This window comes from Aethalodelphis obliquidens, unplaced genomic scaffold (genome assembly GCF_003676395.1).
Source record: "Aethalodelphis obliquidens isolate GAN/ISIS:26980383/991018 unplaced genomic scaffold, ASM367639v1 scaffold75, whole genome shotgun sequence".
In the NCBI taxonomy this organism is placed as follows: domain Eukaryota; kingdom Metazoa; phylum Chordata; class Mammalia; order Artiodactyla; family Delphinidae; genus Aethalodelphis; species Aethalodelphis obliquidens.
The window spans coordinates 697,459-724,141 of record NW_020838019.1 but is presented as its reverse complement, the minus strand read 5'-3'; the positions used below and the strand labels follow the sequence as shown (position 1 = coordinate 724,141).

Below are 26,683 nucleotides of genomic sequence, written 5' to 3'. Positions count from 1 at the left end.
AGTGCTGCAATGAACATTGGAGTGTATACGTCTTTTTGAATTATGGTTTTCTCTGGGTATATGCCTAGCAGTGGGATCACTGGGTCATATGGTAATTCTATTTTTAGTTTTTTAAGGAACCTCCATACTGTTCTCCATAGTGGCTGTATCAATTTACATTCCCACCAACAGTGCAAGAGGGTTCTCTTTTCTCCATACCCTCTCCAGCATTTGTTGTTTGTAGATTTTCTGATGATGTCCATTCTACCTGGTGTGAGGTGATACCTCATTGCAGTTTTGATTTGCATTTCTCTAATGATTAGTGATGTTGAGCAGCTTTTCACGTGCTTCTTGGCCATCTGTATGTCTTCTTTGGAGAAATGTCTATTTTGGTCTTCTCATTTTTTGATTGGGTTGTTTTTGTTTGTTTGTTTGTTTGTTTGTTTTTGTGGTATGCGGGCCTCTCACTGTCGTGGCCTCTCCCGTTGCGGAGCACAGGCTCCGGACGCGCAGGCTCAGCAGCCATGGCTCACGGGCCCAGCCACTCCACGGCATGTGGGATCCTCCCGGACCAGGGCACGAACCTGTGTCCTCTGCATCCGCAGGTGGACTCTCAACCACTGTGCCACCAGGGAAGTCCTGTTTGTTTTTTTAATATTGAGCTGCATGAGCCGTTTATATATTTTGGAGATTAATCCTTTGTCCGATGATTCATTTGCAAACATTTTCTCCCATTCTGAGGGTTGTCTTTTTGTCTTATTTATGGTTTCCTTTGCTGTGCCAATGCTCTTAAGTTTCATTAGGTCCCATTTGTTTATTTTTGTTTTTATTTCCGTTATTGTAGGAGGTGGATCATAAAAGATCTTGATGTGATTTATGTCAGAGTGTTTTTCCTATGTTTTCCTCTAAGAGTTTTATAGTGCCCACTCTTACATTTAGGTCTCTAATCCATTTTGAGTTTATTTTTGTGTATGGTGTTAGGGAGTGTTCTAATTTCATTCTTCTACATGCAGCTGTCCAGTTTTCCCAGCACCTCTTATTGAAGAGACTGTCTTTTCTCCATTGTATATCCTTGCCTCCTTTGTCATAGACCATAGGTGCATGGGTTTATCTCTGGGCTTTCTATCTTGTTCCATTGATCTATATTTCCGTTTTTGTGCCAGTACCATATTGTCTTGATTACTGTAGCTTTGTAGTATAGTCTGAAGTCAGGGAGTCTGATTCCTCCAGCTCCATTTTTTCCCCTCAAGACTGTTTTGGCTATTTGGGGTCTTTTGTGTCTCCATACAAATTTTAAGATTTTTTGCTCTAGTTCTGTATAAAAATGCCATTGGTAAGTTGATAGGGATTGCATTGAATCTGTTGATTGATTTGGGTAGTATAGTCATTTTCATAATATTGATTCGTCTAATCCAAGAACATGGGATATCTCTTCATCTGTCGGTATCATCTTTAATTTCTTTCAACAGTGTCTTATAGTTTTCTGCATACAGGTCTTTTGTCTCCCTCGGTAGGTTTATTCCTAGGTATTCTATTCTTTTTGTTGCAGTAGTAAATGGGAGTGTTTCCTTAATTTCTCTTTCAGAATTTTCATCATTAGTGTATAGGAATACAAGAGATTTCTGTGCATTAATTTTCTATCCTGTAACTTTATGAAATTCATTGATTAGCTCTAGTAGTTTCCTGGTAGTATCTTTAGGATTCTCTATATATAGTATCATGTCATCTGCAAACAGTGACAGTTTTACTTCTTTTTTTCCAATCTGTAGTCCTTTTATTTCTTTTTCTTCTCTGTTGCTGTGCCCAGGACTTCCAAAACTATGTGGAATGATAGTGGTGAGAGTGGACATCCTTGTCTTGCTCCTGATCTTAGAGGAAATGCTTTCAGTTTTTCACCATTGAGAATGATGTTTGCTGTGGGTTTGTCATATATGGCCTTTATTATGTTGAAGTAAGTTCCCTCTATGCCCACTTTCTGGAGAGTTTTTTTTATCATAAATAGGTGTTGAATATTGTCAAAAGCTATTTCTGCATCTACTGAGATGATCATATGGTTTTTATTCTTCAATTTGTTAATATCGTGTATCACATTGATTGATTTGCGTATATTGAAGCATCCTTGCATTTCTGGGATAAATCCCACTTGATCATGGTGTATGATCCTTTTAATGTGTTTTTGGATTCTGTTTGCTAGTATTTTGGTGAGGATTTTTGCATCTATATTCATCAGTGATATTGGTCTGTAATTTTCTTTTTTTGCAGTGTCTTTGTCTGGTTTTGGTATCAGGGTGATGGTGGCCTCATAGAATGAGTTTGGGAGTGTTCCTTCCACCTCAATTTTTTGGAAGAGTTTGAGAAGAATGGGCGTTAGCTCTTCTCTAAATGTTTGATAGAATTCACCTGTGAAGCCATCTGGTCGTGGACTTTTGTTTGTTGGAAGATTTTTAGTCACAGTTTCAATTTCGTTACCTGTGATTGGTCTGTTCATATTTTCAGTTGCTTCCTGGTTCTGTCTCAGAAGGTTATACCTTTCTAAGAATTTGTCCATTTCTTCCAGATTGTCCATTTTATTGGCATAGAGTTGCTTGTAGTAGTCTCTTAGGATGCTTTGTATTTTGGCAGTGTCTGTTGTAACTTCTCCTTTTTCATTTCTAATTTTATTGATTTGAGTCCCCTTCCTCTTTTTCTTGATGAGTCTGGCTAATGGTTTATCAATTTTGTTTATCTTCTCAAAGAACCAGCTTTTAGTTTTATTGATCTTTGCTATTGTTTCTATTTCATTTATTTCTGCTCTAATCTTTATGACTTCCTTCCTTCTGCTAACTTTGAGTTTTGTTTGTTCTTTCTCTAGTTTAGGTGTAACATTTAGGTGTAACATTAGATTGTTTATTTGAGATTTTTCTTGTTTCTTGAGGTAGGCTTGTATAACTATAACCTTCCCTCTTAGAACTGCTTTTGCTGCATCCCATAGGTTTGGATCATGTTTTCATTGTCATTTGTCTCTAGGTATTTTTTATTTCCTCTTTGATCTCTTCAGTGACCTCTTGGTTATTTAGTAATGTATTGTTTAGCCTCCATGTGTTTGTGTTTTTCACATTCTTTTCCCTTTAATTGATTTCTAATCTCATAGTGTTGTGGTCAGAAGACATTCTTGATATGATTTCAATTTTCTTAAATTTACTGAAGCTTGATTTGTGACCCAGGATGTGGTATATCCTGGTTAATGTTCCATGTACACTTGAGAAGAAAGTGTAATCTGCTGTTTTTGGATGGAATGTCCTATAAATATCAATTAAATCTATCTGGTCTATTATGGCATTTAAAGCTTGTGTTTCCTATTAATTTTCTGTTTGGATGATCTGTCCATTGGTGTAAATAAGGTGTTAAAGTCACCCACTATTATTGTGTTACTGTTGATTTCCTCTTTTATAGCTGTTAGCAATTGCCTTACATATTGAGGTGCTCCTATGTTGGGTGCATATATATTTATAATTGTTATATCTTCTTCTTGGATTGATCCCTTGATCATTATGTAGTGTCCTTCCTTGTCTCTTGTAACATTCTTTATTTTAAAGTCTATTTTATCTGATGAGTATTGCTACTCCAGATTTCTTTTGATTTCTATTTGCATGGAATATCTTTTTCCATCCCCTCACTTTCAGTCTGTTTGTGTCCCTAGGTCTGATGTGGGTCTCTTGTAGACTACATATATATGGGTCTTGTTTTTGTATCCATTCAGCCAGTCTGTGTCTTTTGGTTGGAACATTTAATCCATTCACGTGTAAGGTAATTATCGATATGTATGTTCTTATTACCATTTTCCTAATTGTTTTGGGTTTGTTTTTGTAGGTCCTTTTCTTCTCTTGTGTTTCCCACGTAGAGAAGTTCCTTTAGCATTTTTTGTAGAGCTGATTTCGTGGTGCTGAATTCTCTTATATTTTGCTTGTCTGTAAAGCTTTTGATTTCTCTGTCAAATCTGAATGAGATCCTTGCTGGGTAGAGTAGGTTCTTCTCTTTCATCACTTTAAGTATATCATGCCACTCCCTTCTGGCTTGTAGAGTTTCTGCTGAGAAATCAGCTGTTAACCTTATGGGAGTTCCCTTGTATGTTGTTGTTTTTCCCTTGCTGCTTTCAATAATTTTTGTTTGTCTTTAATTTTTGCCAATTTGATTGCTATGTGTCTCGGCGTGTTTTTCCTTGGGTTTATCCTGTATGGGACTCTCTGAGCTTCCTGGTCTTGGATGGCTATTTCCTTTCCCACGTTAGGGAAGTTTTTGACTATAATCTCTTCAAATATTTTCTCGGGTCCTTTCTCTCTCTCTTCTCCTTCTGGGACCCTTATAATGCGATTGTTGTTGCATTTAATGTTGTTCCAGAGGTCTCTTAGGCTATCTTCATTTGTTTTCATTCTTTTTTCTTTATTCTGTTCCACAGCAGTGAATTCCACCATTCTGTCTTCCAGGTCACTTATCCGTTCTTCTGCCTCAGTTATTCTGCTATTGATTCCTTCTAGTGTAGTTTTCATTTCAGTTATTGTATTGTTCATCTCTGTTTGTTTGTTCTTTAATTCTTCTAGATCTTTGTTAAACATATCTTGCATCTTCTCGATCTCTGCCTCCATTCTTTTTCTGAGGTCCTGGATCATCTTCACTATCATTATTCTGAATTCTTTTTCTGGAAGATTGCCTATGTCCACTTCATTGAGTTGTTTTTCCAGGGTTTTATCTTGTTCCTTCATCTGGTAGATAGCCCTCTGCCTCTTCATCTTGTCTCTCTTTCTGTGAATCTCTTTTTTGTTTTTTTTAAGTGTTGAATACTATTCCATTTTCTAGATGTACCATACTTTATATTATCCATTCTCCAACTGAAGGACATCTTTTTTGTTGCCCATTAAATTTCAGCTAGAAGTTTTCTTCTTTTTCAAGATTGATTCTAAAAACCAACTTTCTCCAACCCCTTTCCCCATACAGCCACCAATTCTCTTCCTAGCCTTCCTTAAACTTCATGTCCAGAATACTTTTTCTAGATCTTTCTCTTTTTGTAATTGTATAAAATACACATAACATAAAATTTACCATGTTAACAATTTTCAAGATTAGTTACAGTAGTCTTTAGATATGTTCATATTTTTGTGCAACCAATCTCCAGAGCTTTTTTTACCTTGCAAAACTGAAACTCTGTACCCAGTAATTAACTACCCCTCATTTTCCTCCTGCCTTCAGCCCCTGGAAACCAGCATCCTACCTTCTGTCTCTGAATTGACTACACTGGGAACCTCATATAAGTGGAATCATACAGTATTTGCCTTTTTGTGACTGGCTTATTTCACTTATTGTAATGTCTTCGAAGTTCATCCATATTACAACATGTGTCAGAATTTCCTTTCTTTTTAAGGCTGAATAATATCATATTGTATGTATATACCACATTTTGTTTATCCATTCATCTGCTGATGGACACTTGGGTTGCTTCCACCTTTTGGCTATTCTGAGTAATGCTGCTATGAACATGGGGGTATAAATATCTCTTCAAGACTCTGCTTTTAATTCTTTTGGATACATACCCAGAAGTAGGATTCCTGGATCATATGGTAGTTTTTTAAAAAATTTTTTTGAAGAACTGCCATACTGTTTTCCATAGCAGCTGCTCCCTTTTACATTCCTACTGACAAGGTTCTAATTTCTTCACATCCTAGCCAACACTTGCAATTTTCTATTTTTTTCTGATGGTGTGAGGTAATGTCTCATTGTGGTTTTGATTTGCATTTCACTGATGATCAGTGATGTTGAGCATTTTGCCTCTTTCTATAACTCCTATCGTCTTCCCTTTAACTATGATGCACAATAGAGCAGTCCTCCCCACACAGCTTCTACACAGGTTGTTTGTGCTCATCCGTGTGACTGCAGGCCAGTCACATAAGATATATTGATCTTCCCTCTTTTTCAGATTGTAAATACCTGGAGGAGGAGGAGGACTGTGGTTTTCTTATTCTCCACAGTGACTTAGGAAAGTCTGCATTTAGGGCCTGGGTGTGTGATGATTTCCCAGTAAACCAAGTGTGGTGGGATGTGATGTCCAGAAAACATGGCTGACAGCAAAGGTTAGGGAGTGTTTAGCGCCCCCCAAGGAATTAGCCGGGCATTCACAACTTCTCTCAGGGCTCACTCCCATTGTCCTCTGCACCTCTCCTCCCCAGGTACAAGCCTCGGGAGAAGCTGAAGGTGAACTTTGGCACTCCCGAGTTCCTGGCCCCAGAAGTCGTCAATTACGAGTTTGTCTCGTTCCCAACGGACATGTGGAGTGTGGGAGTCATAACCTACATGCTGTGAGTGCCCAGGGGCCTCACGCCCCACTGGGAATGGGGGCCATTTGTCTTAGTTTGGGTATCCTTAGAAGCAGCAAGAATTTGAGGGCAAGGAATTTATTGGGGAGGCATCCCTAAGAAAAGCCAACAGAGAAGTGGGGAAGTGAAACGGGGAAGGAAGGCAGCCAGTAAAGTGTGTGTGGTGGAGTCAGTAAACACTGTGGGCACCTGGAGTTTAATCCTGCAGGGAACTGGGGCCCACTGTGGGACACCCACTCAGAGCTAGGCCAGCTAGTGGGGGAGGGAGTTGGGGTATTAATACACCGACTCTAATCAGTTGTTGCTAGTGGGCTGGTCCCAGAATTATTAATTCCCTGAAACTTCTGGGTGGATAAATCAGCTTCCACTGGAGAGAAAGCCCTCTGGCAAAGAAATGCAGGTGCTGTGGTGCAAGTGGGACTGGAGTGCATTGAAGTGGTAAGGAGAGGGGAGGGCAGGGCAGGGCACAGCTCCTGCATCTTCTAACTTTGTCCTTCTGCTCTGCACTCCCTGTTTTCTGTGGGCTGAGGAAGCAGAGTTAGGATGGGCTGAGAGGAGATATGTACACAGACTAAATGTCCTCTTCTCTCTCCAACTGTGGACATCCCTCAGCTATTTCCTCAGAGGCCCAACAAAATCAAGCTTTGCTCCCAGTCTTATTATTACAGTTTAACTCTTTCCCCACACTTTGTGTGTGTGCTACACCAGGTTGGGGAATATTGTGGCCCAAGGCCAGCCAGTGAAGTTGTCTCATCTCTCTGCCCTCCTCTAGAGGAGCCTAATAAAGCCAGTTTTCCTTTGGCCCCTGAGGCCTGGGTAGTCTCAGAGACATGCCAAGCTATCTTCACATTCAGTCAAATGTACCTGATAAATGGGCATATTGGGTTGGATCCAAATTTACTCTTACTTCAGGGTAAGGGGGAATGTGGTGAGCATGATAGGGGACTTATTCCACCACTCTTCCTGTCATCAATTTTTCAGTGCTTCCACTTTATTGAGCGCACTGGACTTCTCCTGTGGAGAGGCAATGGGGGTGCTTTTTTTTTGAACCCTCTTGGTTCTGATTAGTTCTGCTTGACCTTGTAAGAGTCTTCTTTATATTGTCGGTATGTGTTGGCAGGTATAGCTTCCACATACTGACAGTCCTTTCTCTCCTCTGTAGGCTCAGTGGTTTGTCGCCATTTCTAGGGGAAACGGATGCAGAGACCATGAATTTCATTGTGAACTGTAGTTGGGATTTTGATGCTGACACCTTTGAAGGGCTGTCAGAGGAGGCCAAGGACTTTGTCTCCCGGTTGCTGGTCAAAGAGAAGAGGTACCCTTTATTGCTTGTCACCCATGATCCATCCTGATGGTGACCATCCATTTGGGTGCTGTGGAAATCAGGCTGGTGCTGGGCAGGGCTGCTGGAGCGAATGGTCCTTTCTTCCTGTAGACCGATTCTCTTCAGGATTTCTTAGTCTGCTACTTCTTTGGGGAAAAAAAAGAAAAGGTAGCAGGGAAAGGGACAAAGGAAGTCAGTTAAGAAACAAGCAACTAGGAGCATAAAATCTAGACAAGAGTTTTAGAAAGGACCATATTTACAAATAAGACCTATTTCCAAGTTATTGCTTTTCATAGGCTAATGTTGAAAAAAAGTTGAGATATGCAGTTGTTATTCCCCAGAATAAAAGACAGAAAACCTTATTTCTTGGTGATGAAGACCTACTTCGTTTTCAGTAGCTATATCAAGGTTATGGGTTGGGCCACTGAGTTTTCCGATACTCAGACATATGGGAATAACTACAAGTGGTGGGGCCCAAGATCTGGGCTCTGAGACAGCTCTCGTTCCCTGGCCTTGACTGTTTGAAAAGTTATGTGAGAGGAAATATATTTCTAATTCAGATGAACAAGTTGACATTATTCTCTGTGAAGAAAGATGAGCTTCTTTCAAGGCTCATGCTCTTTTACTTCTTAAGAGCAATTCCAGGCACAGCTGGCCCTCCTACTGTCCTGCCTTGATTCCCCAGCTCTCTCTGGGAGGTGGTGATTAATCACCAGGACACATACCCTCAATAGAGGGCAGGGAACATTTTGCTGACGACATTCTTGCACTTTTAAGGATGGGAATTTTAGGTAGTAGGTCTTTTTTTAGCACGTGGCATGAATCTGCCTATATGATTAATCTGTTCCACTGACTCAGCTTCCTACCAATTAAACAGATTTTGGATAGCCAGAAAAATGCAACCCCAACTAAAAGTCTCACCTGCTGTTTGATTTCACAGCTGCAGAATGAGTGCCACACAGTGCCTGAAACATGAGTGGTTGAATAACTTGCCTGCCAAAGCTTCTAAATCGAAAGTTCGTCTCAAATCCCAACTATTGCTGCAGAAATACATGGCTCAGAGGAAATGGAAGGTATCTGTTTTTCTTTTAGTAAAAGCAGCATTTGTTTTCTTAAAATGTCCTTTGAAAGAAGTGTACTAAGTTTTTACTTACGTTTTGATTCTAAATAGATTATTTAGGGGGAAAACTGTCTCACGTCAAAAACCTGTTACCTTCGCAACGGAAGAGGCCACAACAGTGAGAGGCCCGCGTACCGCAAAAAAACAAAAACAAACAAAAAAACCTGTTACCTTGATTAAAAAATGCCACAGACCAAAAGTGACTGGCATAAAAATAGCTTTCAATTCATACTTATGTGAACACTTGAAGTGACAGAATGAAGTCTGAGCATGTGTTCTCAATGAACACCGCAGTGCAGCGCTCAGAACTAACTGCCCATAGCTTGAGGATGATTCCTCCACATTTTAGAAAAAGGGCCTAGGAAAGCCCTATTAGGCTTTGAAAGCTTTATAATTTTGTTTACAGCAGGACGCTTTGGAACCATGGACATAGAATGTCTCTTAAAAACAATTGTCCTCCAGGGAAGTGACTTTCCAACATTTTGATATTGGCTTAGATCTTCAATAAAAAACAAAACCAAAATGCTTTACCCAGAGAGCCAGTATACAAGTACACGTATACTCGCACACATGTGAAACAAAAATACTGCGACATTTGCTCCACAGAGTGTGATGCACTTTTGATATTTTCTATTCTATGATATTTAGTTTCATTTAAAAAAAGTTGTTAGTCATGCCCCACCAATTTGATTTCATGACCCACTGGTGGGTTGTGAGTTACAATTTGAAAAATACCATTCTAGGGTGCTCCATTTTTCACATGAAAAGGGTGGGATAACATATTTTCTCACTTCAAACTTGCTCTAAACATGTCCCTGAAAGTCATGTGACTGTTTTACTATAATTGTGCTAGAATCTTCTTTTCCCCTTTAGTTATCAATTTTAAACAAACCCAAGTGGCTAAACTTAAGCAAGTCCTTTTATTGTTTCTTCTTAAAGTAATTGATCTATAAATATGCCTTTTTCCCTTCCTTTTTTCTCTCCTTACCTTAAGAAACACTTCTACGTGGTGACTGCTGCCAACAGGTTAAGGAAATTTCCACCTTGTCCCTAATCCTCAACTCTGCTGCTCCCATGGGCCCAGAAATTACTGAGACTTGTGGTGAAGTCATGACTGAAGATTTTTAATAATCTGACCTTCTACTTATTTTGTAAAAAAAGGTTATGGCTGTTGCCTTCCTTGTGGATGAAAAGTGGCTGTAAAGAGACTGACCTAAGAACTTTTTTCTGCCTTATAAGATCAGTTGAAATGCTGGGATTACTTTTCAAGTGTACCTACTTTTGGTGATAAGTGTAGGCATGCTTTAGGTAGGTAGGAAAGCTTCTACTTTGCATATGTCAAATTTAATGTCTAAGCTTACTCTGATTAAAGAACCCAGTGGACTATCACGCAGGGCATGTTAGTATTACCTCCTCCAGTGCAAAGAATTCCTAGCATTTTGACTTGCTCAGGTGTGAGCTGACATTTTGTACTACATTTGTTGCTCTAGTGTGAAGCAACGTGGATTTAGGGCAGAGATCCTCAAACTTGTTTTAACGTGTGCTCCCTTTTGAGAATCAAAACATGCATCCTTTAATATTCTTTGAAATTTCAAAATGTACTGACTGTCATGGCTATATCAGAGCAATGATAGTTTTGAATAAGCTTTTAAAATCTGTACATACCTCTACCCTCTCCTAATTCTGTCCTGTCCTGACATTGGCAGTCTCCCTCCTGATCTCTCTTCCACAGTTATGAATCTATGGTCTAGTAAGTCTGGGAACTGATATGTAATATGTGAAAGAGAGATAAGAATGTAATGTTCAGCTTTCTGAGAGAAACACAGAAATGATGCATCAAGAGAAAACAAATGTAAACTGCTCTCCTACTGTTTTATCAGGTATACACCCATCACTTAACTAACTTCAAGAAATTATTAACAAGGAGTAATTATTCAAAAGGAAACAATCCTTTTAATTTCCTTAGTTGTAAGGAAGTTTTTTGCTATTCTCATGACCTTCTTGGGCCAGAAGTTTTTAGTTACTTTTAAGTTTTAATTAGCCATGCAACAGTTTCACAGCCTTTCAGGACTTTTGTCCCATAATAAAGACTTTTTTTATTGTGGGGAGAGAGGCAGAAGATGGAGATATTAATCCTCCTGCTGCATTTCTTCGGTTATAACTTTCCTCTGGAACACTAACCCCTGTTGGGAAGCTAAGATTTTCAGTATCAGCACATCTAGGCCTGCTCCAAGCTTGTCAGCTTGTGGATGAATATCAGAAGAGATGGCTGCTGGAAACCTCCCTTTCATGGGCCAGTAACAGTGATTTGGTAAAATGCTTTATTTTTAAGGTGTTCTGAAGGCAGCCTCCAGAAGGAGCTATAGAGGATATCTATAGTTCCATCTATAGTATGGTGATTCTTCCCTTCCATGGGACTTCACATTCTTGGGGGAATGCTATAAATCTTCTCCCCAGAAAAATGTAGTTAGTTATCCTGATCTAGAGCACCACTCCCTCATGGAAATATAATATGAGCCATATACATAATTTAAAATTTTCTGATAGCTTCTCTAAAAATACCCCGATAAAATTAATTTTAATAATTTATTTAACATATCAAAACCTATTTTAATATGTAATCAATATAAAAATTATTGAATTTTTTTCATACTAAGTCTCCAAAATCTGGTGTGTATTTTACACTTAAAATACATGCCAGTTCAGATTCTAGATTTTTATCAGACATACAATTTGTATTTAGATTTCATAAAATTTACTGTGGAAAAATATAGTCACATATTCAAGTTGTTCAACCATCTTAAATATTTTCTAGTATTTTTATGATTAATTAAAATGAAATAAAATTAGAAATACAGTTGCATTAGCCACATTTTAAGTGCTTAATAGCCACATATGTTTAGTGGCTTCTATATAAGACAGGGCAGATCCAGAGAAAATCCTATAGCTATCAAATTTTAATTTTTCCCCCTATATGCTGTTATTCTCTACCTAGAGAAACTTTTCAACAAAGTTCCTTTGAGGGATTTGTTTAGACCAGGCCCACACAAGTGAGAGGTACTGCAGAAGTTAGCTTCCCTTATTTGAAAGGCGAGGGAGCTTTTATGAAACTTTAATTTTCTGGATATTTTTAGTTCTCTGCTGGTGTGTACTTGAAAATTTTTTAGATTGCAACTTTGCTAGCATTAACTATTTCAAACGGGACTTTTTAATTTGAATGAACAGTCATTGAAAACTTCTGGGAAATCAATGATACTCCAATATAAAATAAAAATTAAATTTAAAAAAATGAAAGAAAACTGCTGGGCAGAGGAACTCTGAAAGGTAGTCAGGACCCACTTTTTTCACCTATCAGATTTGGTGAGGGTGTGGGGAAAATGGAATTTTTCACTTTTGATGAATATGTATCCAAATAAAAGTCATGCCCATACTTTCACCCGGCAATTCCATTTCTAGAAATTTATCCCTCAGCAATACTTGAACAAGCGGGCAGAGATGTATGCAAAGTGACCTTTACTGTAGCAAAATGGCCCATATAGGTTGAAAACAACCTATATGTGCCTATCAGCAAGGGTTTAAATTTTGCCACATACATATGGAAGGTTACCTTGTAGCCAGTAAAGATAGATCTTGATGTACTGAGTTTTATTATGAAAAAAATTATAGAACATATATATGGTATTATCCCATTTATGGAGAGACATGCTTATATGTGCATTAAACTTTTCTAGGTTATGCAAGAAAGTTAACAGTGTGGTGTAGAAAGTGGGTGATGGGGAGAGAGGGAATTCTACTTTTCACTTTATTACTTTCTAAATCATTTGAATTTTTTTTTAACAATGAGCATGTATTGCTTTTAAAATTAAAAATTAGCAACCCACTGTCAAGTGTGGACCTTGTCTTGACCCTGATTTGAGCAAACAAATGATAAAAAGATATTTCAGAGACATCCAGGGAACTTTAATTCTAAATTGCATATTTGGGCTTCCTTGGTGGTGCAGTGGTTAAGAATCTGCCTGCCAATGCAGGGGACACGGGTTCGAGCCCTGGTCTGGGAAGATCCCACATGCCGCGGAGCAACTAAGCCCGTGCACCACAACTACTGAAGCCCATATGCCTAGAGCCTGTGCTCCTCAACAAGAGAAGCCACCGCGATGAGAAGCCCGTGCACTGCAATGACAAGTAGCCCCCACTCACTTCAACTAAAGAAAGCCCGCGTGCAGCAACGAAGACCTGATGCAGCCAAAACTAAATAATTTTTTTTAAATTGCATATCTGATGATAGAATTTCTATTAATATTGTGACGTATGATAATGGTAATGTGGCTATAATGTGGGTTAAATGACTTCAGGAAAAAGGGAGATACAGTTAAGCAAGTGTGGCAAAATCTTAACTGTTGGGTTTGGGTAGTCAGTATGGGGTAGCATAATATTGTCTTCTAGTAAAGAGGTATATATTTGTTGTATACATTTGAAAACTTTCATGATAAAACATTTTTTGATCAGTTAAATAAGCCAAGAGGAGCTGTTAAAGAAATGAGCTTCCAGAAAGTCTTTACAACAGTACTGAAATATGGACCCACTAAGTAGTAAGCTTCCATAGCTGGAGTATGAATGTGTTGGAAAATTGTGAAGGATTCCTGCCCTAGGAGGGCATTTGGACAAGATTGCTTTAAGGCAATTTCCCTACCCCACAACTAGTTTAAAAAATAACGAAGTACCTACTACATTCCAGATAATCAAGATATATTACCATCACCTGCTTTCAGGGCATAGAAGAAAAAGTCACAAACAGTACTTATATTTATTCTCATGAAATCAACAGTGAAAAGGCAATCTTAAGAATGGGAGAAAATATTTGCAATAATTTTTTAATAGGGGGTTAATATTTACACTATATAAAGAACAACTCAACAACAAAAAACCTATTAAAAAAATGGGTGAAGGACTTGAACTGACATTTTCCCAAATGGCAAACAAGCACATGAAAAAGTGCTCACTAATCATTAGAGGAATGCAAATCAAAACCACAATGAGATACCACCTCACACCCATTTAGGATGGCTACTAACAAAAAAAAAAACAGAAAATACGTGTTGGCCAGGATGTGGAGAAATTGGAACCCTTGTGCACTGTTGGTGGGAATGTAATATGATGCAGTTATTATGGAAAACAGTATGGTGGTTCCTCAAAATTTAAAAACAGAATTATCAAATGTCACTTCCAGGTAAATGCCCAAAATAATAGAAAGCAGGATCTCCAAGAGACACATAACTATACACGTCTATAGCAGCACTATTCACAACAGCCAAGAGGTAAAAGCAACCTAAATGTTCATTGACAGATGAATGGATAAAGTGTGGTATATCCACACAATGGAAAATTATTCAGACTTAAAAAGGAAAGAAATTCTGACACATGCCACAATATAGATGAACCTCAAGGACATTATGCTAAGTGAAAAAAAGTAAAAAATGAATACCATATGATTCCACTTAGACGAAGTATCTAGCTAGAATAGTTAAAATTCAGACGGAGGTAGAATGGTGGCTGCCAGAGGCTGGGGGAGGGAGGAATGGGAGTTGTTTAATGGGTTTCATGGGTAGAGTCAGCTTTGCAAGATGAAGAGTTCTGGAGATCACATAACAATGTGAATGTACTTAACACTAGTGAACTGTACTCTTAAAAATTGTTAAGATAGTGAATTTTATATTTACCACAATTTTTTAAAAAAGTGAATGTGCTTTAATTTTACCTGGTGATGAATAGATTGCTTTGACCCAAAGCTAGAATCTAAATCTTGGTACCAAAATCAAATTATATACCTTCTTAAAATAAATGAGGAAAAGACTCACATCCATTTTAGATCAAAGTAATAATAGAAGCACTATTTAGTGAATGCCTTCTAAGTGTCACACACTTTACAAATATTACCTTTAATTCTCACAAGGTAGATAATATTTCCATTTTATAAACAAGGAAACTGAAGCTCATTAAGGTTGTAATATTTCCTCAGGGTATAAGTGGCAGAGTCAGAATTTAAATGCAAGTGCATGTGGTTCCAAAGCTCACGTTCATTCCCCTCTACCACATGGCTGTGGGACATTATGCATGTGTGGGATCATTTGATTACAGCATTTCTCTAACCTTAGCTTGCTAAATGTCTAGAATTAAAAGGGGCAGGGAAAGAAAATCACTCCCTTAGTTACTCCTGTTCTATGCAGCAGGTATTATACCTTATTTACAGCAGATAGAAGGCAACCACTATTATTGATTCCATTCTGATTAGGCTTTAAAAATTTGGATGCAATCACTTTATTGCATTCTTCATGGAAATATTTAATTAGATCATGTATTCCTTATTTTTGAAAGTTAATAAACTTTATTTTTTAGAGCAGTTTTTAGGTTCATAGCAAAATTGAGCAGGAAGGACAGAGATTTCCGCTATGCCCTCTGTACCTGCCCATACCGCCTCATCCACAACCTCCTCCACTATTGACATCACCCGCTACAGTGGGTGTATTTACTACAGTTGATGAACCTACAATGACACATTGTTATCATCCAAAGTCCATTGCTAACATTAGGGTTCACTCTTGGTATTGCACATTCTGTGGGTTTTGATGAATGTATAATGATATATATCCACCATTGTAATATCATACAGAATAGTTTCACTGCCCTAAAAATCCTTTATGCTCTGCCTATTCATCTCTGCCCCCACCCCAACCCCTGGAGACCACTGATCTTTTTACTGTCTCCATAGTTTTTTCCTTTTTCATAGTGTCATATACTTGGAGCCATAAGGCCTTTTCATATTGGCTTCTTTCACTTAGAAGTACGCATTTAAATGTCCTCCATGTCTTTTCATGATGTGATAGCTCATTTCCTTTTAGTGCTGAATAATATTCCATGGTCTGGATGTACTACAGTTTATCCATTCACCTACTGAAAGACATCTTGGTTGCTTCTAAATTTTGGCAATTATGAATAAAGGTGCAATAAATATCAATGTGTAGGTTTTTGCAGACGTAAGTTTTCAACTCAATTAAGCAAGTACCAAGGAGCGTGATTACTGGATTACATGGTAAGAGTATGTTTAGTTTCGTAAGAAGCTCCCAAACTGTCTTCCAAGTAGCTGTAACATTATGCCTTACCACAAGCAACGAATGAGAGTTCCTATTGTTCCACATCCTCGCCAGCATTGTTCTTCTCCTTCAATATCGACTTGTTGTTCTGGGTCTTTTAATTTTCATATAAACTTTAGTCTGTTGATGTCCACAAAATGCTGGGACTTTGATTGGAATTGTGTTGAATCTATACATCAAGTTGGGAAGAACTAACATCTCAACAATATTGAGCCTTTCTATCCATGAACATGCAATCTCTCCATGCATTTTATTCTCCTTAGATATGTTGATATTTTATTGGAGTTTTGAAGTTAGCTTTGTAGTAGATCATGTATTCTTAATTTTGGTTAAAATCATGTCTGGCATGATGCCTCAGAGCCCCTAGCAACTTATCTTTCCAGGCCCTTTTCCATAGTTTTAAAGTAAGTATTTAGTAAGGTTACATTTTTCAGTATGTGGATATCAAAGAAAATAAACCTTGGGCTCTTTTTTAAAGTATAATTGACTTACAATATTATATAAATTTCAGGTGTACAATATAGTGATTTGATATTTCTACACATTATGATCACCAGTCTAGTTATCATGTCATCAGTGATTACATATTATTGACCATATTCCCTATGCTGTACATTACATCCCCATGACATTTATTTTATAACTGGTAGTTTGTACTCCTTAATCTCCCTCACCTATTTCACTCATCCCCCCTACCCACCTCCCCTCTGGCAACCACCAATTTGTTCTTTGTTTGTTTTGTCCATTCGTGTTTTGTTTTTAGATTCCACATGAGATCATACGGTATTTGTACTTCTGTCTGACTTATTTCACTTAGCATAATACCCTCTAGGTCTATCCATGTTGTCACACTTTAGTCTGTTTCTTAATTTTTTAATATGATGCTAATATATAATTATGTGAGACCTCTATGTGTTTCTTTCTGTATTTTAATACTTACTAAATACTTACACCAGGAGCTGTACTAAATGCTTTACATGTATTAGCTCAGATACTCTTCCAAATTATTCTACGAGGTAGACATTATTTTTATTCCTACTTATTGATTTGGCATAAAGAAGCTAATTAATTTGCTCAAGGTTTCACAGGTGGTAAATGGCTGAGTAGTGTTTTAAACCCAGAAAGTCTGATTCAAGAGTTTGTGCTCTGGGGAGCAGTATGGTTCAGTGTTCAGCAACCTGGGCTTTTTTCCTGCTAGAGTAGACGGCTTTTGGCATACCACAGATTCTCCCAAACTGATAACAACTGCACCTTGAATGCATATAAAAATAATATTTATTAACTTAGGTTGTACTATATATTTAGTCAAACCAAGAGATTAACACAAAAACGTAAAATCTTTAGACTCCATTCAGCTTGAATTTCATATTCTGGATAGGACAGGAGACTGTCTTTTGCTTAAAACAAAACAAGAAAGCAAAATGGTTTCAATGACATTTTGTAGGAGAGAGCAGACCTGTGGGGAGCCAAGGCTGAGCCAACCAGGCACTGTGGCTTATCTAACGAATTTGCTGCCCATGTGAGAGCCACCCTGCTCAGCCCCAATGCTGGTTTCTTTGCTATTAAGGATAGGATCCTTGTTATAAAAGTTCAAACAAATTTCCAAAGCCCTCACATCTTCCTTGAGGTGGCAGATGCACCGCTGGTTTGCAGTACAGGTGGTCCGGAAGCTGAAATCACTCTGTTGTAGCCTTTTGTGCTTTGGCAGCATTTTCCAAAATTTTCCTTTTCCACTGTTCATAATCCTGTGTCAGATCTTCATCTTTTTGTGGTTTATGTGGGATCTCTACTACATTCTCTATTTCTATGAGAGAAAAAAAATTTTTAATGTTTCAAAATCCTTGTGTTTACAAATGAGTAAGAAAGAAGTAAGCTTGTTTACTTTAAAACCTCTATCTTAATTAAGGTAATAGGGAATAAGATACCAAAATGAGAAGTGGAAACAGAAGTTAACACATCAGTTTTTCGCTCTCCCTTACACTCCAAGCATTCCAAGACATCTTGATGATAGCTAACATTTATCAAGCCCTGAATCCAGCACTTTTTAATTGTATTATCTCATTCAACCCTCACCACAATTATGTGAAATGGGTGCTAATATTAATCACATTTTATAGATTAGGAAGTTGAGGCTCACAGAAATTGTCACTTTCCTAAAATCACAGAACCACTCGGTGGTAAAGCAGGATTTGAACCTCAGCAGTTTGCCTTCAGATGTATTCTTAATTACATGATACTTCTGTAAACTACTGCTTGGAAAACTGTCTTATCAAATGATTAACTTCCAGGATTTAGTTAAAATCTGACTTTTTTTTTAATTGAAGTACAGTTGATTTACAATGTTGTGTTAGTTTCTGGTGTACAGCAAAGTGATTCAGTTATACATATATGTATATTCTTTTCCATTATGGTTTATCACAGGATACTGAATATAGTTCCCTGTGCTACAGTAGGACCTTGTTGTTTATCCTTCGTATATATAATAGTTTGTATCTGATAGTCCCAAACTCCCAATCGAACCCTCCTCCTTGGCAACAAGTCTGTTCTCTATGTCTGTGAGTCTGTTTCTGTTTCGTAGATAAGTTCATTTGTGTCATATTTTAGATTCCACATACAAGTGATATCATATGATATTTGTCTTTCTCTTTCTGACTTATTTCACTTAGTATGATAATCTCTAGATCCATCCATGTTGCTGCAAATATAAAATCTGACTCTTGTCAAGGCAAGCTGCTAAAGCAGCAAAGGGCTGTTCACTGCATTAAACCCACTGTACACTAATCCCATTGTACTAATTTCAATGTTCATCCGGTGTTAATAATGCTTCACCCGTTGCTGAAGGTTCAACCACTGTCTTCTTTTTCTTCCATGGTGGAGTAGCTGAATCTCCAGGCTCTCCTTTAGGGGAAAAAAAAAGTATTATCAGAGTTAATTTTTCTCCTATTTTCAATTTTAGTTTTGGGGCTTATTTTGGATCACAAATAAAAACCAGATACCTTGCTTGACCAAATACTAGGATAAGGAGAAGGCAAATGATCTTGCCCTTCTCTTTTCTTTGGCTTTTCCTGTCAGACTTCAGAACAGAGAATCTATTTTCTAGGTATGAATTTACGGAATCACAGGGTTGGTTATTTTGTTTTTGTTTTTTAGTTATTAAGCTATTTTATTTGAAAAATAGAAAAGAACAGTAATTTTCTCAGTAAAAACCGATCTTGTCTACAGATAGACAAGAATATATATTTCAGAGACGTTCTTTCAAATGACACATTCTTGCAACGTGGAATGAATACTCACTGTCGATCTGCTGCCCAATCTTCTCTAACTGTTTACAGAGTCGATCAAACATGGCTTTTTTTACACCGGATGTGGCTGCCATTTTATTTTTGTCCACCTTTAGCTTTAGAATCCTACAAAAGAATTTGATAACTTACTGTTCTTAAGATCAGTATTGTTATCTTCTTTGGCCAACCAGTTATCAACTTATTTCCTTTCCACTAAGGCTTTATGAAGAGCCCCCAACTGTTTAATTTTCCCTTTATTTCAAACGTATATCATTAGCTAAAACCATGCAAACTTACCTTTTAAAGCTATTTATTTAGTTATTTATTGTACTGCGAGAGATAAAATGCACACGGGGTCTGTTACATAACAAATAGGGCACATAAAAACATTTGCTATAGTACTTCATGCTTTATAGAACTCTTACACATCTCAGATGTTAACTTGTTAAATGACAATTACAGCATTTTAAAGTGTTTAACTCACTTTAAACACTTATGATGCTTATATTTATATGACTACAAGAATATAAACCACCCTCCCCTCCAAAAACCCCCCCTAATAACACTTCACAACAACCACTAATGAAAAATACAAAACAAACTTATTTAAAATAACAGACCCATTCAAACCTTTCTTTGTTCAGTGAAACGTGCTTTCAAAAGTGAGGTTGTCAATACTGCTTTCTACCATAACAGCCATACTCCCTCCACACATACATATACCTTTGTTGAAATAAAGGGACTATTTCTATTCACTAATAGTAGCTAAGGGAGCCAAACACACCAAAATTAGTGGTTAAATAGTAAGAAACCTATTCTTTAAGCACCAGCTACAATTTGTTTTCTAATGAGTTTTCCAGCAAGATAAAACAAGACAACTTTAGACAAAGATAACAATTACTAATATTTCCAGGGTAAAATTTCAGTATACACACAGATAACCCCAAAGATTCAAATTAAGAATTTAACATTGAAAAGTTTTATAAATTACTTGAAAAAGAGTTGCAATCAGTACTTAAAAAAATGTGACTGGAAAATCACAACTAAGCACTGTTTTAATGATAGGTTTCATGACTTAGCATACATAGACATATATGTGGCTGTCACTTGGCAAGTGGGCTTTGGGCAACACTAGTTCCTAGTTGTCAGGTCCATCGTGGGATAAACTGAGAATCAGGTCACTTGGCCACTATTAAGGTTATTTAGGAAAATATGCTCTGAGTTGAAATCAACTAAATTAGAAGTATTCTTTGGCAACGAGAAATTTATTTATAAATTATAGACTTTTCTGAATGTTCAAAGGAACACTTACTTGCATGCTGAAAGTAGTGCAGCAGTGGTGAAAAGCGGCCTGGATAAGTCAAGATCCACTTGCTGTGTTTGTGGAAGACTGGACTCATAGCTAAGTGAAAGCAGTGTTTGCAGAGTTATTTGTTAGAAAATATTATTTCAAAGAAACTGAAAATGCAAATCAGAACTTACAAACTATTTAAATGTATAAGATACGCATTCTGTCACTTCAGCATATTAGTTATTTTTTAAGACGGAAAATTACCATGACATTGGATATTTCTGCTTTATGTATCAGTATCGATTTTCAGTTATATGCCTCATACCTTTGCAGTATCTTTGAAGCCATGTTCACTGCTTCTGTACAGCTAAACTGTACAGCTAGGTCTCTTATTCCAATATTCGAGTTCAGGCCCAGTAAACACTCAAAAGATTTAAGGCAACTCTGATACATCTTCTTGTTCAAACCAGAAAGTTTAATTAAATAATCCTTTGAAAGGAAAAACAGATGAATCATAAAAATCATAAGTGCTGTATATTAGTGCCTTTAACACTTGTTTAATAAGTCAACTTTCCAAGATTAATTAATTCTGTGGCAAGTCACTCTACCTAAAGGTTTAGCTTCATTTAGTCAAAAATCAGTAATCATATCAGGCAAGTTAAGTACCGCTGGCAATAAGCTCATACTATAGAAAGGCAGTCATGCATGTGTGCAGATAATTTAAAATACAACATAGTGTTACCACAGCCAAGCTGTGAATTAAAAAACACAGGAGATGCATATATGGTTATTTGCTTTAACAAAGGTGCCAATGTGCAATTCATTGGAAAAACAAAGGAGGGAAGTAGTGGGAGTGAGGTGGGGAGGGAGAGTGTGTGTGAAAGGGAGATAAGAGGGAAACTGGGAGAGAAACAGGAGGATCAACAACTGAGGGACACCAACTCTGCTTGGGAAAGGAAAGCTTAATAAAGGATGTAACAGCAAGGCAGGGTCATTTTAAGACAAACAGGAGCTTGCTAGAAAAGCATTCCAGGTTAAAAAAAAAAAAGGCATTGCATTTACAAAGTCAGTCATTAAGATGCATGGTCTGTTAAGTGAACAGTGTAGCTTGAGGTTAGTAGGGTTCAAGAAGGGCTGGAGAGTTTGATGTTAATGGGGAGCCAACCCATGGGGAGCCAATGGTGTTTTTAATGCCACCATTTTTATCAGTGTACCATTATGTGACAGGCACTGTGTTAACAGTGTAACATATAGTACATTGTTTCCTCCTTACAATTATCCAGTGAAATGGATACCTTTATCCCCATTTGATGGATGAGGAAACTAGAGACACACAGAGTTAGTAACCGGTGGTGTTGAGATTTGGTCTCAACATGTGAGTCTTGCCATAACTTGGCTCTCAACCACTGTGACACTGGAAGAAAAATAATACATGGGTTTTAAAGTATGTGATTTAGGAGAATGATGCTAGTGGCAGTGTGGAAGACAGCCTTCTGTAAAGAAAGAGGTGCTCAGGAAAACTAGGTAGTAAAGAATAGAGAGAATGTTGCAAAAAAATTTTTTTTCTCAAACTCTACAAAATGATTCTAAAGTTCATCTAGAATAACATACGAGAATAGCCAGGAAAATTCTAAAACACGGAGTTTTGATGGGGGCTAGTCCAACCAGAGATGAAAACATGATTAAACTTCAGTGTTGCACCAGATTATTCAGACATTCAGTGGGACCTACTTACCCTGTCCAAGGGGAACTTCACGTAGGAAGCTGCAAGGTCCAGGCACATGACTGCATTGCTGGTTTCTGTGGTTCGTGCCGCTAGGCCAATACACTTCACATGGGATAGTCGCAAGTACTCCTCTGCTTTCCTGAGCAACACATTCACTAAAACTCTTTCCCAGAAGTCTGCCCAATACTTTGGTAAACAATGAATTCAGCCTGGCGAACTTCACTCCGACCCTAATTCCTATGCAAGTTTATTTGGGGCTGGGAATGAAACTCCCATCTTTTGGGGGAGGACAGGGTTCTACAAAACAGAACAGACCCTCTGACTCCAGACATCACTGTGCTCAAGTACTTTCAAGCAAAAGTAAGTTCCTGAAATCCTCCCAAAAAGGCCAACCCTTCTTTCAGCCTTCCATTACTGGAACAAGCATGAATTGTGACATAGGCAGGCAAGTGAGACCAGGGTTCCTCCTTCCTCTAAATCTGTGGTTCTTGGGACTTCCCTGGTGGTGCAGTGATTAAGAATCCGCCTGCCAATGCAGGGTACACGGGTCCGATATCTGGTCCAGGAATATCCCACATGCCGCGGAGCAACTAAGGCCCTGCGTCACAGCTACTGAGCCTGCGCTCTAGAGCCCACGCTCTGGAACAAGAGAAGCCACTGCAATGAGAAGCCCGCGCACCGCAACTATGAGTAGCCCCCACTCGCCGAAACTAGAGAAAGCCGGCGCACAGTAACGAAGACCCAACGCAGCCATACGTACATACATACATACATACTTACATACATAAATAAATAAAAATAAATCTGTGGTTCTCAAACTTTAGTGTACATGACAGTCACCTTGGGGCTTGTGAAAAGATTGCTGGTCCCAGCCCGAGTTTCTGATCAGTAGGCCTATAGTGGGGCCTAAAAATGTGCATTTCTACCAAGTTCCAAGGAGATACTGATACTGCTGGTCCAGGCACCACACTTTGAGAACCACTGTTCTAAATGATTACGAGTCCAGGAGGTGTTCCTTTCCTTCCCTTCTGTCACCTAATTGACAGTCCAAGCACCCAGGCTAGCCCTGCCCCCCCAGTTTAACTACAATTCTTTCTTTCTTTTTTTAACATTTATTTACTTATCGGCTGTGTTGGGTCTTCGTTGCTAAACGCGGTTTTTCTCTTGCGGCGAGCGGGGGCTACTCTTCGTTGCAGTGCGCAGGCTTCTCATTGCGGTGGCTTCTCTTGTTGCGGAGCACAGGCTCAAGGCACACGGGCTTCAGTAGTTGTGGCACGCGGGCTCTGTAGTTGTGGCTCACGGGCTCTAGAGTGCAGGCTCAGTAATTGCGGTGTACAGGCTTAGCTGCTCCGCGGCATGTGGGATCTTCCCGGACCAGGGCTCGACCTGTGTCCCCTGCATTGGCAGACGGATTCTTCACCACTGCACCACCAGGGAAGCCCCAATACTTTATTTCTAACCCTGGATCATGCAAAAGTCCTTCCCATCTCCGGGGTTTTGCACAGGCTGCTGTCCCTGCTTGGGCCCTCTTCGCACATCTTCCCGTGGCTGGCACCTTCTATAAATCGGGTCTCAGCGCCAATGGCACCCCCCCCCCATCCGAGGCTTTCTCGTAAGTTTCTTTTAAATTAAAGGCTGCAGAGAAGCTGCGCTCCGCTCCATCCCCAGCGGCTCCGCACACCACCCCATTCCACTTCCTGCGTAGTCGTTGCCACCATAGACACTGCCCTCCATGAGGTCTCTACCCCGTAGGTCTGCCTCCGCCGTAAACGCACTCTCAATAAGTTTCAGGGAAACGACCCAAGCTCTCCGCCTCTCTCCCTTTCCCACCACCGTGCATCCCACAGTGCTAGCTGTTCCCAGGGGCGTCTACACTCGCCCCTCCGGCCTGCTCACGAAGCTCACTGTCGGGAGGTTTTTCTTAAGGTAGGGCCTAAATCCCTTCTGAGGGCGCAGGGCCGCTGGGGTGCGCCCGACCGGACTCACCTCAGCACCTCCGGCTCGGCGATGCCCAGGCGCGGGGCTAAACGCCGGATCAGACCAGGTTCCATGGCGCGGACAAAGACTACACCCGCAAACAGCTGCAACGCGACGAAACCCGCGCGCGGACGTCTCGCCAGCCAGTGAGGGCCGGGACCCACCCCCCCGCTGCATCTGGATTGGTTGGGACAAGAAGTTGCGACTACCCCGTAAACCAATCCTGGTCTTCCTCTTGAGCGTGCGCGCTGCGAGTACACGCGCCAAGGCAGAAAGTGAATGTGCTCCGGCAGCTCCCACTCCTTTTATTCCTCCCTTTTAGGCAGACGCAAACGCTGCCTTAGGCTCTTGCTGTCTCCTTCTGCAGCCGATGGATTTCCCCCTACTCCGCACTGTCCCGCCACACACTGTGGAGAGATTGGCTGGCGCCTAGGTTCCTCAGTCCAGCGTGAAGTGACAAGGACCAATAAATACGCGAGACTTGGAGGGCCAATCTAGGAGCTGCCTGCAGCGTCCGAAGGCGGAGCTAGAGGGGGCGGGGCTTGGAGGGGCTGCAGAGTCACCTGACCGCGGGAGGCTCCGCGCGGGGTGGGTGCTGTTAGCTGCAGGCTTAGGGGAATCGCCATGGTGAGTGCTGAGGGGCCGCGGGCCCCGGGCCGACCCTTCTCCCAGCACCTGCTCACTCCCACCGCCTTGGAGCCTTGCAGGAGGAGTCGGGGCCCCGCAGCCGGGTCGGGGCTAATACCAGCCCGGCTTGGCCTGCGGGGTGGGCGACAGGCCGGGGAAGGCCGCAGGCGGGGCGATCCGGGCTCGGGTGGGCGGGGGTGCTTGGCCGCGGCCGTTACTCTTTGAGGAGGTGTCTCCGCCCATTAGCTCTGGGGGTCCGTGAGGGACTGCGGCCCCTCTGAGTGGAGTCGGCCACCGCCCGCCTTGATGAGATCCAGAGTGCCGGGTCTGGGCGTCTGGCTGGAACGGGAGCGTGGGGAGGGCCTGAGGCTCAGAGGTGGCGTTGGGATCCGCCCAGAGGCTGCTCCCTTGCTGGCGGTTCCACCTTTGTGCCTGGTAGTGCTTTCTTATCCCTTCCTTGTGCAAGAAATACCTTCCGGAGGGGCCTTAATGGTGCCCGGGCCTTCTTCGGCCTCATAGCCCCCTTCGATTGCAGTGTGTGTCAGAATTCTAGGGACTCGCTTACGTGAATTTCCTGGAAGGACTCATGCTCTCTGATATCTACTAATTCTGAGAGACGGAAAGGAGACTGCTTGTTTCCTTTAACACTTGTTCGTTGGGCGTCCTGGCTCTCTTACTGACCTCCCCATTGATGAAATCCAAGTGTTTTACTTCCTGGAAGTAGGCATACTCCTTAGCGCCTCTCCGTGCTGGCAGCAAATCGTGGTGTGGCTGTTGGCTGGTGAACTTGAACTTCCTCAAAGTGTGAATCCTTGTGTCTAGTTTCCACAAAGGCAAGTTGTCACTTGCATTTTATTAGCGTTTGACATAGTCTGCACAGTATGAATAATGTTTTTGGATGTTGGTGTACAGTATGTCAGTTTTATCTCACTATTTACTTTACGTAGACAGGCTTCTGAAAACCTGTAAGCCTGGAAACAGGGGTCGCTTTAAATGTGTTAATGCCAGAAAGCAGAATGTTTGACATATATTACTTTCATATAATATGATGCCATACAAGGTGATTTTGCTTATTTCTCAGAATTTTTAGTTGGGAATTGATATGAGAACGGTGCAAAAATTAAACTAGGATATCTCTGTTTCTCAACGTTTATGGATTGACATTTATAGTGTTTTGTAATCAAAGCAGTTACTTGAGGATCTACAATACATCCAGATTCTGTGCTTGATGAACCAGTTTGGAGCAGTGAGCCAGACACAGTGAGCCAGTCCTGTTCTCATGAATTTTATTGGAAAGAAAACTTGAGTAGCAGTCTTGTCACAGCCACTGTCTCTGTGACTTGGGCAAGTCACTCAATCTTCTTTGAGTCTCCTTTTTGCATCTGAAAACAAATGTTGCCTCTTTGGCCCTTCCCAATCCTAAAATTCTAGGATCCAGTTCAATTCATCATGCATCTTGTGTGCCTTCTATGTCATGGACTGTGCTGGGCAATGGGAACATAGTCCTTGCTTTCAAAGAACTTAAGGGTCTAGCAGGGAAGACTTGCTTGTGGCACTTAATGGAATACAGTCTGAGGATCGCTTTGCTAGCACTGTCAACTCAGTGTTGTGGGGCCCTGGAGGGAGAGACGGTTCTGCCTGAGGAGCTTGGGAAAGACTACAGGAAGTAAATGTTAACTTTGATTCTGAGGAAGGTGAGCAGAAATTCCCCAGGTGGAGAAGAAAGCGTATTGCTAGTAGATAAAGCTGGGAGAAGTGAATGCTCATGGTGTGTGCCATCATAGGATTCCTGGGGCAATTTATTGGTAAATTAAGGTGGAGACACTTTGGTATTAAAATACATGTTTGGACGTTCCCATCCCTTCA

At 40.0% G+C, this 26,683-nt stretch overlaps 3 protein-coding genes across 3 annotated transcripts in view; 2 read left to right on the top strand and 1 right to left on the bottom strand.

Moving 5' to 3' along the window:
* The window catches only part of MYLK3 (myosin light chain kinase 3), a 44,411-nt gene extending 34,215 nt beyond the window's left edge, over positions 1 to 10,196 (top strand). Inside the window, exons 10-13 of the mRNA XM_027092149.1 lie at positions 6,177 to 6,305; positions 7,486 to 7,638; positions 8,588 to 8,720; positions 9,762 to 10,196. Of these exons, the coding sequence (XP_026947950.1) occupies positions 6,177 to 6,305; positions 7,486 to 7,638; positions 8,588 to 8,720; positions 9,762 to 9,821 (475 nt within the window). The 3' untranslated portion in view covers positions 9,822 to 10,196. The remainder of the gene's footprint in view (positions 1 to 6,176; positions 6,306 to 7,485; positions 7,639 to 8,587; positions 8,721 to 9,761) is intronic.
* A 6,975-nt stretch (positions 10,197 to 17,171) lies between these two features.
* ORC6 (origin recognition complex subunit 6) lies at positions 17,172 to 24,601 on the bottom strand. Its single transcript, XM_027092254.1, has 7 exons — positions 24,200 to 24,601; positions 22,223 to 22,352; positions 20,813 to 20,976; positions 20,509 to 20,598; positions 19,210 to 19,322; positions 18,745 to 18,813; positions 17,172 to 17,719 (listed from the first exon to the last, which is right to left on the bottom strand). Exons 1-7 carry the CDS (start codon positions 24,262 to 24,264, stop codon positions 17,592 to 17,594), a joined length of 759 nt encoding a protein of 252 aa, XP_026948055.1. The 5' UTR covers positions 24,265 to 24,601; the 3' UTR covers positions 17,172 to 17,591.
* A 119-nt stretch (positions 24,602 to 24,720) lies between these two features.
* The window catches only part of VPS35 (VPS35 retromer complex component), a 41,500-nt gene continuing 39,537 nt past the window's right edge, over positions 24,721 to 26,683 (top strand). The window contains exon 1 of the mRNA XM_027092252.1: positions 24,721 to 24,817. Within this exon, the coding sequence (XP_026948053.1) occupies positions 24,815 to 24,817 (3 nt within the window). The 5' untranslated portion in view covers positions 24,721 to 24,814. The remainder of the gene's footprint in view (positions 24,818 to 26,683) is intronic.

What these genes read in the sequence shown, in the direction of transcription:
- ORC6 (XM_027092254.1), bottom strand. Translation starts at nt 24,264, where the DNA reads ATGGAACCTGGTCTGATCCGGCGTTTAGCCCCGCGCCTGGGCATCGCC. An exon ending in GCCGAGCCGGAGGTGCTGAG is followed by an intron (nt 22,353 to 24,199) that starts GTGAGTCCGGTC and finishes TGTGTTGCTCAG; the next exon opens with GAAAGCAGAGGAGTACTTGC. An exon ending in GATTGGGCAGCAGATCGACA is followed by an intron (nt 18,814 to 19,209) that starts GTGAGTATTCAT and finishes TTTCCCCTAAAG; the next exon opens with GAGAGCCTGGAGATTCAGCT.